General features: G+C 42.2%; 1 protein-coding gene across 1 annotated transcript in view; it reads left to right on the top strand.

The window, feature by feature from the left end:
- CFAP61 (cilia and flagella associated protein 61) overlaps positions 1 to 16885 on the top strand; it is a 294422-nt gene that overhangs the window by 163903 nt on the left and 113634 nt on the right. The window contains exons 18-19 of the mRNA XM_028123773.1: positions 7652 to 7750; positions 13120 to 13288. Coding sequence (XP_027979574.1) covers positions 7652 to 7750; positions 13120 to 13288 — 268 coding nt within the window. The remainder of the gene's footprint in view (positions 1 to 7651; positions 7751 to 13119; positions 13289 to 16885) is intronic.

Below are 16885 nucleotides of genomic sequence, written 5' to 3'. Positions count from 1 at the left end.
ATGGTCCTTCTGTAGGCGTGCCGGGTTGCCATCCCCTCTGGACAATTGGAGCACTTGGAGCCACTGTGTGAGACCCAGACCAGACAAGGCCAGCTACTGGGCACATGGCCTCTGGAGACCATGTTGATCTCTAACCGGAGTTCTCCGAAGAGCATTTCTTTCAAAGGGATAACCAGAATCTTCCCAATATACCAACATAGTAAGGCACTTGAGCTTAAAAAAAAAAAAAAAAAAAAACGACACAAATAAACCTTGAATTTCCTTGTATTTTAAGAACTTGTGATGAAGAAAAATGTTGTGATCAGCTTCCTAGACATGAGGTTAATGTTGAGTAACTTTTTCTATAAGCAACAGATTGTGAAAATTCCAGACTCAACAACTCTGTACATCAGAGCTACTTGTGGGGGTGCAGGTGGAGTTGGAGGTGGTAGTTTTAAAAAGTTTCCTGGGCCCCCATTCATGTAGCTATAATTCCCAGGCTAGGGTGGGTCCTAGGAATCTGTATCTTTAAGACTCCCCATGTAACTCTGACATGCACCCTGGTATTATAACCATTTATGTAGATATTTCCTCAAAACTGGCAGTCTTATCCATAAGGAAACCTATTTCCCCCTGTAATTGCTCATTGTAATTAACCTGTTTTTATGAGCTTGTTTTCCAAACCACATTTTCTAATTCTCAACAAATCATATAACTTCTAGGTCATATCATTACTTCAGGGCTTACCAGGCACAATTATTAACTTATCATTAAACATGACATAGCTGAAGTCATTACCCCATTATCATTGTACTTACATGCTAAATTAGACCTAGTAGAAAGCATTTCATATACTTCATGCTTAAACTATCACCATTAAGAATAAAGGTCCACAAGATCTATCTGCCAAGCATAGGGAAACATGCCCCTATGGTGTTAATAAAGCCTTGTATCCACCAGCATTTGCCCCAAACATAAAACCAGTCCTCATCCCCGCCCCCACGCCTCCAGAAGTGATCTCACTCACTGTTGAATCCCCACAATGCTTTATTCCAGTCTTAGGGACCCTGACTGATTGGTGTCTTACATTTTGCCATCTCTTGTGTGCAAAGGCTTTCCAGCTGGTTTTTGTAACTGCCATCTTGGTATTACATCTTGTATATGCTCCATGTATATAAAAATATGTTCAAAGTATAAATGTATAACATTTTTACTTCATATATATATAATCATTTCCCATACATTATAAAGCAAAATTCAATTTCATCTTAGTTTGTTTTGCCAGAACTTCCAAATTTTATTCTTCTTTGTTCAATGACCATTTCAAACATTACATTCGTTTTTATTTTTTCAGTAAGGTTTATGTTTTACTTTTATGCAGAGATACACAGTTATTCATCTGAGATCCTGAATCCCCAGACCTTCCCCCTAGTCCCTTACCCCAGGCACCACCCGTCTCTCCTGATGGGTCCCTGGAGAATTCACAGAGCACCTACGTTACTCCAGGCAGGCGCCCAGACCTTATTGTTGGCTTCAGTGTTGATTCTAGATTCGTTGTCCCAGGACACAAGCCTGGACTCAGGCAGATTTAAGAGACTTGCTGCTTGGTCCTTTTCTCCAGGCCCCATGCTGGTTCCTAGGGCGTGGGAGGGGGGGATCTTCCATGAATAGGAGAGCCACACAAGATGGCACCCAAGAGAAGAGAGAAAAAGGGTTAGGAGAGAGCTTTGAACTTCTTCCTCACCCCATGAACACTCCACCCACTTTTAGAAGGGCTCCGAATCCTTAACCACACACTCTTTGGGTCTCTCTTTCTTTGGTCTCCCCCTGGAGGTCCGAGTGTGCCATTACTGACAGCTGGGTGACCATCGATGCAGGAGCTGTGCTGTTTTTACTAACACAACAAAAATGAAGGAGCCAAGGACCTTGTCCAAAAAAAATCTCTTTTGGTGATCTAAACAAAATAAAATTGCCAAAGAAAGTCAAAAAAATTTTTCAGGGAAAAATGGGTAGATTCTCTTAATAAATGTATCATAAATATTTTGACTTGTTTTGCCTTATATTTTTCTTTTGGTATTGGAAGTTCACATAACTCCCAACTTTTAAGTTCCATCTGTAGCGTTTCACCATGAATTTTGTGACACTGCATGAATATCATTAAGACTGAATTAGATCTGAGTTATTCTTTGACTCCTTAAATAAGCAGTTAGGTTAAATACCTGTCTTGAGCTAGGATTTACTATAATTTGGCAAACATTTGGTCATTGTTGTGAACAATTCAGAAAGCAGAGATTTTAGTAAATTAAATGGTAACATTTAGATTGATGTGAGATGATTATTTTCTTTCTGCATTATCTATTTATTCAAATAAAAGCATTAATGAAAGCAGTTAATTAAATCACTGGCTTCGGTTGCCCTTGCTATGCCAAAAAAAAAAAAAACAGGAAAAATTTAAAAATAAAAATAATAAGCATTCACTTGGCAGGCTGACAGGTTTCTATTGCCCAGAAGGGTAAGCAACATGAAAAGTTTTATGTTTCTTTTATCGTGTTCACAATAAATTGGCAATGAGACCCTCTTTATTTGAAGGATAAGGATGTTTAGACCTAATTTTGTAGCTGTCCTCCTGAAGCATGGAATGAAATGCAATACCTTTTACTTATTTCCCTGGATACTCTAATCCCTCCCTGCTTTACAAGTATCTTTGAGCTGTTCCTCCCCTTGTATCCACAGCAACATAAAATCCCCACTGGAATTATCTGCTGTGAAAATGCAGGTGCACTTGTTTAATGTTTCATTGGCTTGAGCACTTAACTTGAACTTTTTAAAAATTTTTTTCCATGACATCGTGACCTTTGATTTTGGAGTAGAAGACTCACAGTGATGTTAGATATTGTTTATGTACATGAAGCCAACACCATTAGATCTGAGAACCGTGTTTTCTCTGTGGTCCTGCTGTTCCTGCCATTTTGTCTACTGTGTGTCCAAATTCAAGATGTACCCTGTGACTCACTGCTCTGTTTGCAGGAACTTTTAAAATATTCATTGGTCATCAAATTAAAAGTCTGAAACATTTGTTCTCCATATTTCATCCTCAGAAGAGCTAAAATCTACTAAAATTGTACATTATAAACTTTATTATTTTGGAACAATATTTTTATTATTTTTTAAAGATTTTATTTATTTATTTGACAGAAAGAGAGAGAACACAGCAGGGAGAGCGGCAGGCAGAGGGAGAGGGAGAAGCAGGCTTCCCGCTGAGCGGGGAGCCCAAGGTGGGCCTCGACCCCAGGACCCTGGGATCATGACCTGAGCAGAAGGCAGATGCTTAACTGACTGAGCAATATTTTTAGATAGTTATCAATTTAAGAAATTAAATACTTGGATATTTCTGAATCAGATTAAAAATTAAATTAAAAAAATACAAGGTTGGAGAAAAATGTGGACACATTCATATAAAGGCATGAAAGAGGCAGGGAACCTTCACTGAATGAACAAGAAGGTTAATGAGGTTAGGTTAGGCCCTGATATAAGGGCCTTACCTACCATGCTTATGCATTTGAACTTAATGTTTTAAAGTATTTTATTTAAAATTGTTATTTATTGCAAATGTTCTATGCAGCAGGCAATATTCTAAACATTTTTACAGACACTCTCATGTAATCCTCACAACACCCCTATAAGGCATTAGGTTCTATTATTCCCATTTTAGAGATTAGGAAACTGAGCCACAGAGAGGTTAAATAAGTTGCCACTTTCCCAAGGTCAAAAGGCTAGAAAGTACTGGAGCCTGGGGTCCAACTGAGGCAATCTGACTCTTGAGCCCATGGTCTTAGCCACTCTGCTCTGCTGCTATCAAAGTGGTGAGCAAATGTGGAAACTTAAAACCAGGAACGATTGAGATTTGATTTAACTTAAAAAGAGGTTTCCAATGGCTGTGTGGAAGATGGGCAGGAGAGAGAGAGACTCGTGCCAGAGAAACTCACCTGAGACTTTCTCTAAGCAAGAAGGTGAGCTATGGCAATGTGTCCCAGGAATGTCGGGCGGAGTGCATTCAAGACATCTGGACCAGGTAAAAGTGACTGGACATGGTGACCAGTTGTGGAAAGTGAGAAAGAGGGGAGGAGTCTGAAGTTGACTCTCCAATCCCTAACTTGAGAGATGGTTAGTTGCTCATGCCTTTGATGGAGATGAAGGAGCAACAGAATGGGGCTCCAAAAACCTGTGTTTGGACACATACTGAATTTGGAATGCCTATGGAACAGTCCCGTTAGGACTGGTAGGCATTTGGAAATTGGGTTTCAAGCTCAGAAGGAAGCTATAGTGTAGGTATGTAACAGGAAGTCATGGTGGTAGGTAGCATGACCCAGGAAGCAGGCATGAAGACTGGGAAGCTCGTGAGCAGGGATAGATGGGCAAAGGAGGAGGACCTGGTGCAAAAAACAATCCTAGAAGAGAACCTTAAGATAATGTTGTCCCAGACAGCATGTTCTATAGCTGCAGCTTTTGGCTGGGGTCTCTGTCATCGCTCCCGCCGTCCCTGTTTCCTCCATTCACATCAGGAATAGCATCCTATACCTGTGAGTTCCTGGATGACTCCTCATCCCCTTCCGGTTCCTAGAACCCTGCACACACCCTTGCCTCTGTTCATTTGAACCCCGTGGAGTTAGCTACCTATTACCTGCCTGGACCCTGACTGATAGAAGGATCTTCCCCCATGCCCACCTATCCTTCTTTCATGAGTCAGCATGAGTAGAGATTTCTAGTTGCCTCCCAGTATGTATGCTGCACTTTGTTCCTGGTAACAGAACCTTGGGCAATGTGGTTTTTGAAAAACCACATTTTCCAGGTTCCCTTTCTGCCCCATGTTTCTGTTCTGCCACATTGGTCTACCACAATTTCCAAATGCCTAGGCTCTATCACTGAGTTTCGGCAATGTAAGCAGAAATATCACGTGAGACTTTTAGTCTCTTCTTAATGGGCAGCCCTTTCCACCCACTCCTCCTTCCTTCTGCCTATAATGTGGATATGGGATGTGATGTCTGGAGCTCCAGGAACCACCTTGGGCCTGAGGGGACCTTGAGAATGGAAGTTATTTTGGAGAAACAGAGAAGCAGGGCCATGGACCCTGTTGACTGCATGATTCCACCTTATCAGCATGTACTGGTTACTTCCAGGTTTATTAAGTACAGTTGTAAGAAAAGTGTGCTGATATAGAAATAGGGAGAGATAGGGGAGGAACATGAAGAAGAGACAGGGTTAATGGGGAGAACCTGTCTTCTGAATTAGGGGGAATAGAAGAATGCTCTTGTCGATGTTACTGGAGGTAACAAGAAGGGAAATGGGGTTGGGGGGAGCCTGGTGGCTGGTCTCTGTTTTCTTTATGATGTGGGAGATGTACTCACTTGAGAATGAGGAAAGGGGACCAGAGGGAGAACAAAAAAGGCTAAAGTAGTGATGTTGGGGACTGGATAAAGGACCAGAGCAGCCACAGTGAAGAAGGCAAGAGGAATTTAGCTAAGGTGAAAGAAAAGGAGTGGAAAACTGGTGCCCTTATAGATAAAAATCCAGACAATGCCCCCCCACTCAAAATCTTTTGGAGAAGTCCTTAATTGCACAATTGCATAATTCAGTATATTGCAGTGTGGCAATTTGGCAATTTAGGAGTCATTTGATCCATGTTGTGAGATCATTCAAATTATTCAGTGCCAGAGGGATTGTTTTTGTAGTAAAAGATATAGCTGGATAATTACTAAGCCGCCTGTTCACATAGAGCTGTAAAAACGGCCTGTATATAACTGTATTATTAATCCAGCATAAACCACATTTCCATCACATAGGCACCAAAGCCAAAACAAATTTTAACTTCATTTGGGCATAAACACGTATTATTATTTGCATTTTCTGTTAAATGGAACTAGATTAAAGACCTGTCATCAGTGTGCATTTGCAGACTGGCAGCCCTAAGTAGCTGGGGTTAATTGTGACCTTTATGTTATTTGAACATATTCAAAAATTTTATTCTTATTATTAGAGGATAAAATGTGCTTGGTTTTCTTTGTATCAAATAGGAATATTCATTCTTAAATGACACGCATCCTTAGAGACTCAGAACACAACCTTTCATAATATTTAGCTATTTTTAAATGTCAGGTGCAGTTGAGTTTTATTACATTTCTGGCCTGTGCCATTACCAAAAGTCTCCTGTTTTTAGTGGTACTTAACAGATTGTCAGTAAATTGATAGCATTTCCACGTTTGGAAAATTTCCAATTTCTTCATGGGAAAGGAGGGCAGGTTTTCCCTTGAACCTGGTGAAGGTTTCTTTCTTGGCATTTGGTTGGTTTAAGGGGAGGTGTGAACTCAGAAGAGATTTTAGAGAGAAATATCTTTCTCACCATCCTATGAAAAGATCAACTCACCCATAAAATTTTCCTGACTTGAGCTGGAGGGCAAATTTGCGGCAAGAGTATTTTAATACATAAGGGGAAATATGGAGTGAGTCTTGAGCATGTCAGTCCTTTAGCAGCCTCTGCTTACGTGCTTGCGTTGTGCTACCCAACATCACTCACGGGACTGGTTAGAGGACAGCTAGGTGAGTGCAGAGGGTACTGCTGGGGGTCAGAAGAGACACGGCTCTCACCTCCAGTCCTGCTGCCCATGAGCTTCGGGACCGTGAACAAATTACCTGGTATTTCCAACCTTGATTTTCCTCTGTATGAAATGCAGATAATAACAACCTGCCCCCTGCCTCTGGCACAAACTGCCTTGAAGATTAATCTCTATGATAATGTCCATGAACGTGTCTCGGGCCCTGGAAAATCTGATGCAAATATAAAGCAGTTTTGCTTCTAAAAGCAAACTTCTAGAATTTTCTCCTAGGTGATATTTTAGTATCTGATTTCAGTAATTGATATATATATATATTTTATTATTTTCATATATATATATCTTTTGTAGTAAATGCAAGGTGTGCCATATATATATGTATATATATATGAAAATAATAAAGTTAATGTTGACCAGGGATTGGATGATCTTTGGATCCTTGTCAATAGCTTGGTGTCTACAGGACAACAGAGACAGAGGTTAGGTGAGAAGATGCTGGAGCCAGACAGCCTGGGTTCATGCCCTGCCTTCAGACTCTCCTGCTGTATAGTCTTGAGCACATCACTTTGCCTCAGTTCCACATAATAAATAGGGATATTTTTACTGACCTCATGGTATTGCTGCTTCGAGGACCAAATGAGGGATGCCCAAAGCACTTGATGGTAAGCATTCAGAAGGTGTCAGCTATGGTGGTTGTGATCCCAAGCAATTCTTAGAAGTAGTCTGAAATTTGAACTGTGCATTAGTTTATATTCAGTTTTCCTCCCTCCTCCCAATGTTGGGCTTTATTTTGCTTCACTTGGAGAAGCAAATTTTTAAAAAATTAAATGGTACTTGGCATGACAATACTGTAGCTTCGGGAAGTTTCGGCAGTCAGCTGCTCCAGAGCCATCTTCCTTCTTTCATTGAAATGGTCGGTTCTGTTGGAAGGTTTGTGCAAAAAGAGTTGCTGAAAAGAAAAGTGGGACAATTGGATGACACATGAAATAAGGTAAATAGAATTATAATAATTCACCAAGTCCAGCTTTACCTCCTTTTTTATGTGTTCTTTTCTCTCTCCTTAGCTCTCACCTGAAGTTTAGTAATCTCACCCTGATTTCAACCCATGGACTCCCTGGAAAAAAGCTTCTGGGCACTGAACAAAGGAAGTTTTTAGCAAGCGAGTAAGAATTCCATTTGCTTTTTCATTCTGAGGCCTAAATGTCCTCATTTGTGTGGACAATACAGTTGACCCTTGAACGACACAGGGGTTATAGGGGCGCTGACCCCCATGCAGTCCAAAATCTGCATGCAACTTTTGACTCCCCTAAATCTTAACCAGTAATATCCTACTGTTGACCAGAAGCCTTACCGATAGCATAAGCAGTCGATTATTTTGTATGTTACATGTAATATATACTGTATTCTTAAAGTAAGCTAGAGAAAGAAAATGTTATTAAGAAAATCACAAGGAAGAGAAAATACATTTACAGCCCTGTACTGTATTTATGGAGGAAAAAAAAATAATCCATGTGTAAGTGGACCCACGCAGTTCAAACCCGTGTTGTTCAAGAGTCAACTGTAGTAGATTTCAGACTGGAAAGGGAAGGGTGGCAGGCTTTTCTCCCGGAGTTCAAACTCACTTAGAACGTATAAGTACAAATCTGTTGATGAGGGAATGTAGAGTTGGGCTGCCATTTTGTATTTGTGGGGAGATGTCTGCCCTCTTCCAACCTGCTGACACAGCTACCTCCTGCACTTGGCTTCTGAGTGACACCACAGCGCAGAGAAACTTGGTGACTATATTTGCATCAGACCAGGTGACTCCCCCAAGGTTCAGAGTCGGGAGATAAAGACAGGGCACTTCACTGGGGTGTGGGTCTCACACCCCTACCCCCGGCCCTTTGTCATGCGGGGCTGATCTGCCACGACCTTCTTGCCAGTCTGGGCAAGCTTCATTGTTTGCATCCCAGTAGAATCACTATTTGTCAACATCTGTTCTAGAAAATGCCATTTCATTATCACACAGCTTGCATTAATTTTAATTTCCTGTAGCAAAGCATGGGTACAAGAATTACTAGGCTCCCTGCCTCTAGAAACAATGTCCCAATTTTTCCAATGAGGAGGAAGGAAATTGTTCCCTCTCAGGGTGTTCATTTTAGAATCCGTGTTGAAGAGATCTTCAAACAATGAGAAAAACGGCAGCAACTCCTTGCCAGCAGAACCAGGCTCACTTTGACCTAATACTTTCATCAGACTTTGAACTTCTATTTTTCTTGAAGGACAGCATCAGGGCAGTAAAAAAGGCGTGGGTTTTGAGCCGGATAGGTGTTGGTTCAGGTGGATGCCCCTGTTATGAAGGGGATTTCATTTCTTTGAGCTTAGGATTTTTTGACTGTGAAAAGTGTATGATAAGCCAACTTTGCTGGAGTTTTTTTGTTAAAATTACTCTAACAGCCAGTTCTGAAAAAGGGTAGAGGATCAACCCATGTGCATCTCCTTCCATCATGGCCTGTCTTCCAAATGACATGATTCCCAGGAAATGTTGGTCTTGCTGATTAACGTCTCATGAAGAACAGTTCAGTCAGCTTGATGAAGGTTTCTGTCAGCCCCCATGTTAGGTATGCTACAGGAGAGAACAGCTAGCATATGGCTTTCTGCTGGTGTGATTCTGCATGGGACCCACATGTGGCTAGGTGGAGAGTCACCTGGTGGTCCTGCTTCTGTCCTTGCCTCTCCATATTCTCAACACAATAGCCAGAGCAATGCCACACAAATATGAATCAGATCGTGTCAACTACAGAACAGCCTAGAACAGCACTGTCCAATATGGTGGCTACTAGCCACACGGGGCTATTTAAATGTAACTTCAGTAAAGTTAAATGAGATTAAAAATTCAGCTCCTCAATTACATTAGCTATATTTTGAGTGCTCAGACAGCTCCATGTGGCTAGTAGCTGCCATATCAGATAGCGCAGCTACAGAATATTTCCATCCTCACAGAAACTTCTAGAATGTTCCAACCTAAAATCCATCCCTGTCTGCTTACTTCTTTGACTTCGTCTTTTACCACTGTTACCTTTGTTTTCTCCACTCTAGCCACCATAGTCTCCTTGATGTTCCTGAAACACAGTGGGCAGTTCTCCACCTTGGAGTCTTGGCTTAAATTCAACTTTTCACACACCCAACACACTCCAGTCCTCCTTCCTCTGGTTTGTTTTTTTCTTGCTACAGAAATTCTTCTAAATATTTTATAATTTGCCTTTTAAGATCACGTTTATTCTTTATATTCTGAATCCTTAACCTATAATGTAAACTCTATAGAGTTTACTATAGTAAACAGTTTACTATAGGGAAGGGATTTTTTTTTTTTGTCTTGTTCACAGTGTGTCCCCAGCATCTGGGACAGTGCTTGGCACACAGCAGGTACTCAATAAATAATGTCAAACAGATGAAAGTTGCATCCAAAAGTACCTGCAAAAGTTCTCTCAATCAGGTTATAGACAGGGACTAAACAACACAGCCAGATGCCTCTGGGTGGAAGACTCATGTTATCATGATTTTTAGAAGCCACAAATTGAAATGTAAACAGGATGTTGCCTTTCAAATGGTCCTCCTACCTCAATAAAGGAAATTATCTCTGGCCATGGATAACTAATATCTTGACATCCATAAATTTAATAATTTAAATTCCTCAGTCTGAATACAAATTTTCAACTTTGCCCTAGCCAGTGTTTTGATTATTCTTGTTATTAATTTTTGAACAGCCATTTTTTTTGTCTCCCCCACATCCCCCCACCCACCCCAGGCCAGTTTCTTGTAGAGGTGCTAATGACATGCCAGGATACAGCAGAAAGGAAGGCAGTGGGAGGAGAGGAGAAACTGGAGAAATCCACTAATTGGACAATCAACCCTGAATAGCGAACGTTAATTGTGATGTTCCTTCTTCAGAGTGTCACAGTAAATCCTTTATGAAAGCCTCTAAAGTTCTTTCCAGTTCTGAAGGGTTCTGATTTCATGAAGTGCATGTCTCCACCCTGCTTGTAATTGCTCCTCTGGAGTTTGCTTGTAATTTTGCACCTAGAGCTTTGGCCTAAGTCTTCTGACCACTGGCTGTGGGGGCAAGCTGGCCACTCTGTACATATGTCCCCGTCCAAAAATTTCCCCATCCTGCAATTCTGTTTTTTTTTCCTTATTACCTGTTTCCAGAATGTTCTATGAAGACAAACTTTCACATTAGTCTTGAGTCAGGGTCAAGCTCACTTGAGAAACATGAAGTTTTATTGACGTTCCTTCTTTGGTTCTTTCTCTTTCTTCCAGAGAACTCTAGTGGAGGTCTTTCTCTTGTCACCAATCCGTGAAACAGTCCCTGCCATATTAGAATCCTAATGCTCATTAACTCTGCTTAGGAAATAATTCTGGAAAACTATCACCAACAGTCTCCAATGGCTAATTTCACCTACCTGATGGATACATTAAGGAAGACCCAGAATGAACAGTAGTCACCTACACAGTGATAATTTAAACTGACAGATGTCACTCAGTGTAGTAACAGACTGTAAAAGCAAGCGCCCCACATTCTTCAGTGCTTCCGAAGGTTCCTAAAAAAACCAGTATTCCTAGTGCCAGTTCCCACTGGACAGAGCTTCAGATTTTAACTCTGAAATATGCATTCTGACATTATCAATATTACTGTCCTGCTGTCATTAAAAATAACACTGTCTTAACCTTCCCCAAATTTCCCCTGAGAACTTTTATCTTTGAGCAAACCTTCATAAGACTAATCCCTGTGAACGAACTATATTTAATTTTTCCTCATCTTGGACGACTGACAGTACCATTCCTATTATGAAGAGACGGTGTAGCAAATAAGGACAGTCCTTTGTGGGTCTCTTATGAATGTGTAAAATCAGCAAAGTTTCCTGTTTTCCTTTGAGCTACCAAAATGGTTTTTTAAAAGAGAATTTCATCCCACTATCTATTATAATCTAATGACAGGTCAGTCCCTGATTTTCTTTTCTTATTAAAAAGAAATTTTCTTGTTTTTAAGTGTTGTTTCATGGAGAGATACAAAGCCCAGAGCCCCCTTCTCTTTCACAGGTCCTTATAACGGGGTCTAATGTGCATCCATTACGAGAATGCTTTTTTTGTGGTAAAAGCAGACTCATGTGTGGATCAAAAAGAAAAAATGTTCTCCCATTACCACTTCACAATCCTGTTTGCCTCCAAGGAGGGTAAACAGGATTATGCATCATTAATATTATTTAGAATAATACCCTTCACATACGCATCCCACTTGACAAAACAGCGTCTTTAACATTCTCATGTTCATCCCGTACAATGGTCAAAGCATGTGAGAAGGGCAGTTACCTCACGTCAAGAGGTCAAGAAACTGAAGTATTGAAAGGGCATGCAGAGTCCCCAGGGTCCACTCTCATTGGTGACAAATCAGGGACACAGACCATGGCACAGCAAAGCCTAGATTTAAATGAAACATGTTGGGGTGCCTGGGTGGCCCAGTCAGTTAAGCATCCCACTCAGGTCATGATCTCAGGGTCATGAGATCGAGCCCCATGTCAGGCTCCATGCTCAACTTGAAGTCCGCTTGAGATTCTTCTCTCTCCCTCTGCCCCTTCCCCCTCTCACCCTCTCTCTAAAATAAATAAATTCATTAAAAAAGTAAATGAAACACGTACTATTCTGCCACCCTATACTCTGGGTCTTTAGAACAGGATCAATAAAAGGTCATGTTCATAAGGTCAGACCTTTTGGAAAATTCTGGAAACAACCCTCATAAAACTTTATTTAAATAAACCCAAAGCCACCAAAACCCCACTCTGCTCACATTAGAGTAGAATGCTCAAACTCAAATGGAACCCAGAGAAGAAAACCTATCCATCTGGACCCACTGTTTGCAGAAGTACCAGTTCCCCACAAATCACCTTTGCTCTACAGAGTGAATCCCAAAAGTCTCCAGGGACTATACTCGCTGCAAACGTCATTCCCTAATTGACATCTCTAAATAAAATGTGTAGTTGTTTTGGCATGAATCCATACACTAATTCTAAGAATGAGTCATTTATTGAAAAAAACATTAGCAAATATGAAGGGTTCTCAGTATTCAGGACCTTGACCCCTGCCTTTGGGAATCCTCAGCAATGTCACTTTCTTCTTCCTCATTCCCTCTGAGTCTGTGGTCAACATGACAATTCAACAGCTAAAGTCAGCTTACATGAAATAGAAGCAGAAGAAAAAGTATATATTAATGATTTCACAGAGACACAGATGCACGGGCGTGCACGCACACACACGCCCTCCCTGTTGTAGACTGACCTATGCCAGGCGGAACGATTTAGTTTTAATGGGAAGATGTCAATCTGTGACTACGCGTCTCATAACGAAAAATTTCCCGGTATCTAGCCGGGGTCCTGGTAAACTCACAGCAAGAGCACAGACTTGGACCACTAGGGGACTTGACCCAGCCCACCAGATGTCTAATTAATGCCCACTGTCAGCTGCTCAAATGTCACTGACAGAGCTTTTCTCTCCGTAGCCACTGTTTTCATGACCAAGATTATGCGTTGATGTCACTGTGCTCCTGGGTCAACGTGGTGGTGGGTAGAATGATTGCCATAGACCGAGCAGCCAAGCACGTGGTGCTTTCTAAAAAGGAAATCGTGCGGTACGACCATCTCATCCTCTGCACCGGGCAGCAGTACCAGGTGAGATCTCAGGGACTAACGCTAACGGCCCGTGTGTGATGCGGGGCACACGTCCTCAGGGTTGGGAGCGAGCCTTCCCACCGGGACAGCTGCCACTCTGGTCATAAAAGTGCCAGAGAGGCCTGCACACACGTGAAGAGAATTATGTCCGGATCCCCTCCCGGAAATCCATTCCAAGAAAAACATTCTACTCAAGGGTAAAAATCACAGCAAGTTGGAGAAATGTCATTCTTGAAGCTGTTGTCCAAAAGTCTAACACTTCCTGCTCACCAGAGCAGAATCCAGACACAACCCGGCATGCGTTTGTGGTAAATTAATTTATGCCTCAAGAGGCTAACATTTGGCGGTGGTGACGGGCTCATGCGAAAGTATTTCAAACATGCGCACCTTCTGTCAACCCTTATTTTATTTTGTCTCTCAGTTGTAAAACTAGGAAATGTGACTGATTGATTACCCAGTGACCATGCCTTCCATTTGGATGAAATTCTCAAACCACATTTGAGGAGAGCATTGCTGGAGACAACAGAAGCTGTTCAATGTCTTAGGGAAGCAAATTTTAATATTCTCGCTTTGCAACACACAGTAGCGTTTCACGTGGTTCACAAAAATAGGGCATTTCTTTGATGAAAGGAGATTGACTTTGTAACTCCAAGATGGGGTCTTTTAATTACATTTCTCCCGGGAACCTAGAGGGGCCTTGCCACGGTGGGTCTGTTTCTGACAAGTATGGAGCAACCCGCCCCCACCCCAGGCGCTGCCATGCTTTATCTGGTACTGGGTTAGGCCATTTTGTGAATGGCGGTGGATTTGACAAGGGGAAGCGTGTGCAGGTTTTCTTCACAGAGCCCAGCCAGGAGGAGGCAGTGTGCGATGGGGGACAGACAGCTGAGCAGCTCCCAGCACTACGTACTTAATGTTCTGAGCCGTGGCTACACGTTGACATCAGCTGGAACACTTGAAATTACCCATGCCTAGCACCCCCCCCCAAGGCTCTGTTTTAATTATTCTGGGGTGGAGCTCAATGATTAGCATTAAAAACAAAACAAAACAAAACAAAAACCCAACTCCCAGATGATTCTAAGCTAAGGCTAAAAACCAGGACTTGAATTTTCTTGACCTAGAATCTCTCATCCGTACCTTAGAGCAGCACTTCTCAAACCATAATGCGCAACCCACAGCACCTGTGCATCTATCTCGTTAAAATGCAGATACTGAGCAGGGGCTGGGGAGCGCCTGATACACTGCAGTTCTAAGAAGCTTCCAGGTGAGGCCAGCCCTGCTCATGAGCGGGCCGCGTTGAGTATGGTTCAGCCTCTGAGGGATTGCTTTTCTTTCTCATCCTCCTCCTTCTACTACCACTACCTACCACTACCACTACCACTACCGCTACTGCTGCTACTAAAGAAATACACTTTCCACAGTGTAGCAAAGGATTTTTTTTTCCGATTAAAGGATAAACACAAACTGGAGGAATACCTTATTTTGATAGTTAAGTATTCCTCTTTTTAAACATTAAACCAGGAGAAAACACCATACACCCCTTAAGCTTGTCCCCCCACCCCCACCTGCCCCACCGAGTTCCAGCTGCTGCCTGGAACCGTGGACTTTGGAAAATGTGAGTGGAAGACCCCGCCAGCTGTCCAGAGACTCGGGCATCTGCCCATGTGTGTCCAGCTGCCCCTGCAGCTTTAGTCTGTGGCACGTTAAGCTCTTGCCCTTTTTACAAGGGGAAAAATGAAATGAAGAAGTGATAAAGGGAGTTCCAATTTAATTTTTTCAGAAGGACATAAAAATTAAAGGTACATAGAGTGATACAAAAAAGGCTGCTGAATTCACTGGGGAAGGCTTCCAGTTCTTATTTATTTTCCTGTCTCCTTCTCTTCAACTCTCTCATGGTTTTGTCCCAATTTTGTGATTTAAAAAGAAAAAATTTAATGATGAAAATAAATCTTAAATTCAAAGCAAGAAGACAGCCTGCTATAAAATATCATTACAAACTTTAACCTCTAAATAGAACTTTAAATGGCATGAGTCATTCTAAAATATTATGCAATATTTTTGATATCCAAATACATATCATTTAATTTTTTATCAGAAAATCCATGCACAAAGTAAAAGATAAAATTGGGCTGTGGGGCTGTGTGTGAGGCAGGCTGGTCTCTACCTTCCAAGCCCTCTCTCGAGGGGCAACCACTTGGAGGCATTTCTATTGTTAGTTCCTCAGTGGTTACCCCCAGAACACCAAATAATGTGTTTATAGAAGTTTTGTCTTTGATCTATCAACTCCTGACAATGTCTATGACCTTTCCATTTTGGAAGATGAAGCTTTATCTAGCTCATATTCAGTACCCTCTAACTCCCCTCCTCACCCTGCCTACTGATTGGGTTGTTTTTGTTGGTGGGCACATGCTGGTGCTCATGCACAAAGCTCTAGGATAGCTTACCACTGAGGTCCTTGGCCACTCTCTGTGGCACGTGGAGAGCCATGGAGAGGCAGAGAGATGCCTCCCCATCCCTGGTTTTGGGGCTTCTCAACAAGAGGAAGACTATAAATGTTTTAACTCGCAAGGGCTCTTAAAGGGGTGATGCTCACTAGAAGCCAGCAGGTGGGGCAAGAACATCCCACCAGAGCAAGGTGGGATGTTAGTTACATTGAGCTTGATGTGGGTCAGCAATATGATGTGGTCTCCACAGAGGCTAATTATGTCCTTGATGGGGTAAATAAGAGCAGGGCATCCAGAACGGTGCAGGCCAACATGAGAGTCTTCTACAAACAGCTAAAAAGAGAGCTGTGTACACCACTTTGGCTCTTCCCATGTAAGACCTGAGAGGCACTCCCCAGTGTCTAGAACAGCGCTTACCATGAAGAGACCTCACTGGGCTTGGGATGATTAAAGGGGAAAAATAACATTCCAAGAGATGGGATCTACATTTCCTTCCCTTGAATCTGGGCAGGCTTGTGACTGTCTTGACTGATAAGAGTACAAAGGAAGTGATGTGGTGTGACTTCTGAGGCTTGGTCAGGGGCCATGCAGGATCTCCTTGTTCATGGCAACAGTGGCTCCTGGAGCCCTGAGAGGCCACTGAAGAAGGCCAGCTGCCTACCCTGTGATGGCCATGTTGGACATGCCATGCATGGGTTCTCCAGCTGACAGTTCCAGCGGAACCCAGCCTTCCAGCCGTTGCTGACAAAGCACCAGACACGTGAGTGAAGCCATCCTGTACCCTCCACCAGCTGAATATCACCAAGTGACTTCTGTTGTTAACAGATGGAAGAAAGGAATTGCCCAGCCAAACCCTACCCACATTTCTGGCCCACAAAATCATGAAAAGTAATAAAATGGTGGTGGTTGTTTAAGCCACGGTTTTGGTGTGAGTTTGTTGCATAGCAAGAGACACCAGGAACAAAAGTGTAACATGGAATGAGGGAAAGGGAACCACATTTGGAAAAATCAGAGAAAGAACACACTCGTGACGATATTCCAAAATGCGTGATTCATACACACACACACACACACACACACACTGCAAGAACTGTTCATCCTCCTCAGTACAATTTGATCAGCCAGCCTCTGAAATGGGCACTGGAGCCATCTG

Source organism: Eumetopias jubatus, unplaced genomic scaffold (genome assembly GCF_037043125.1).
Source record: "Eumetopias jubatus isolate StellerSeaLion01/CBP00866 unplaced genomic scaffold, mEumJub1_p1.0 scaffold_9, whole genome shotgun sequence".
Classification (NCBI taxonomy): domain Eukaryota; kingdom Metazoa; phylum Chordata; class Mammalia; order Carnivora; family Otariidae; genus Eumetopias; species Eumetopias jubatus.
Note: the sequence above shows the minus strand (reverse complement) of the source record. Positions and strands in the feature narration are given on the sequence as shown.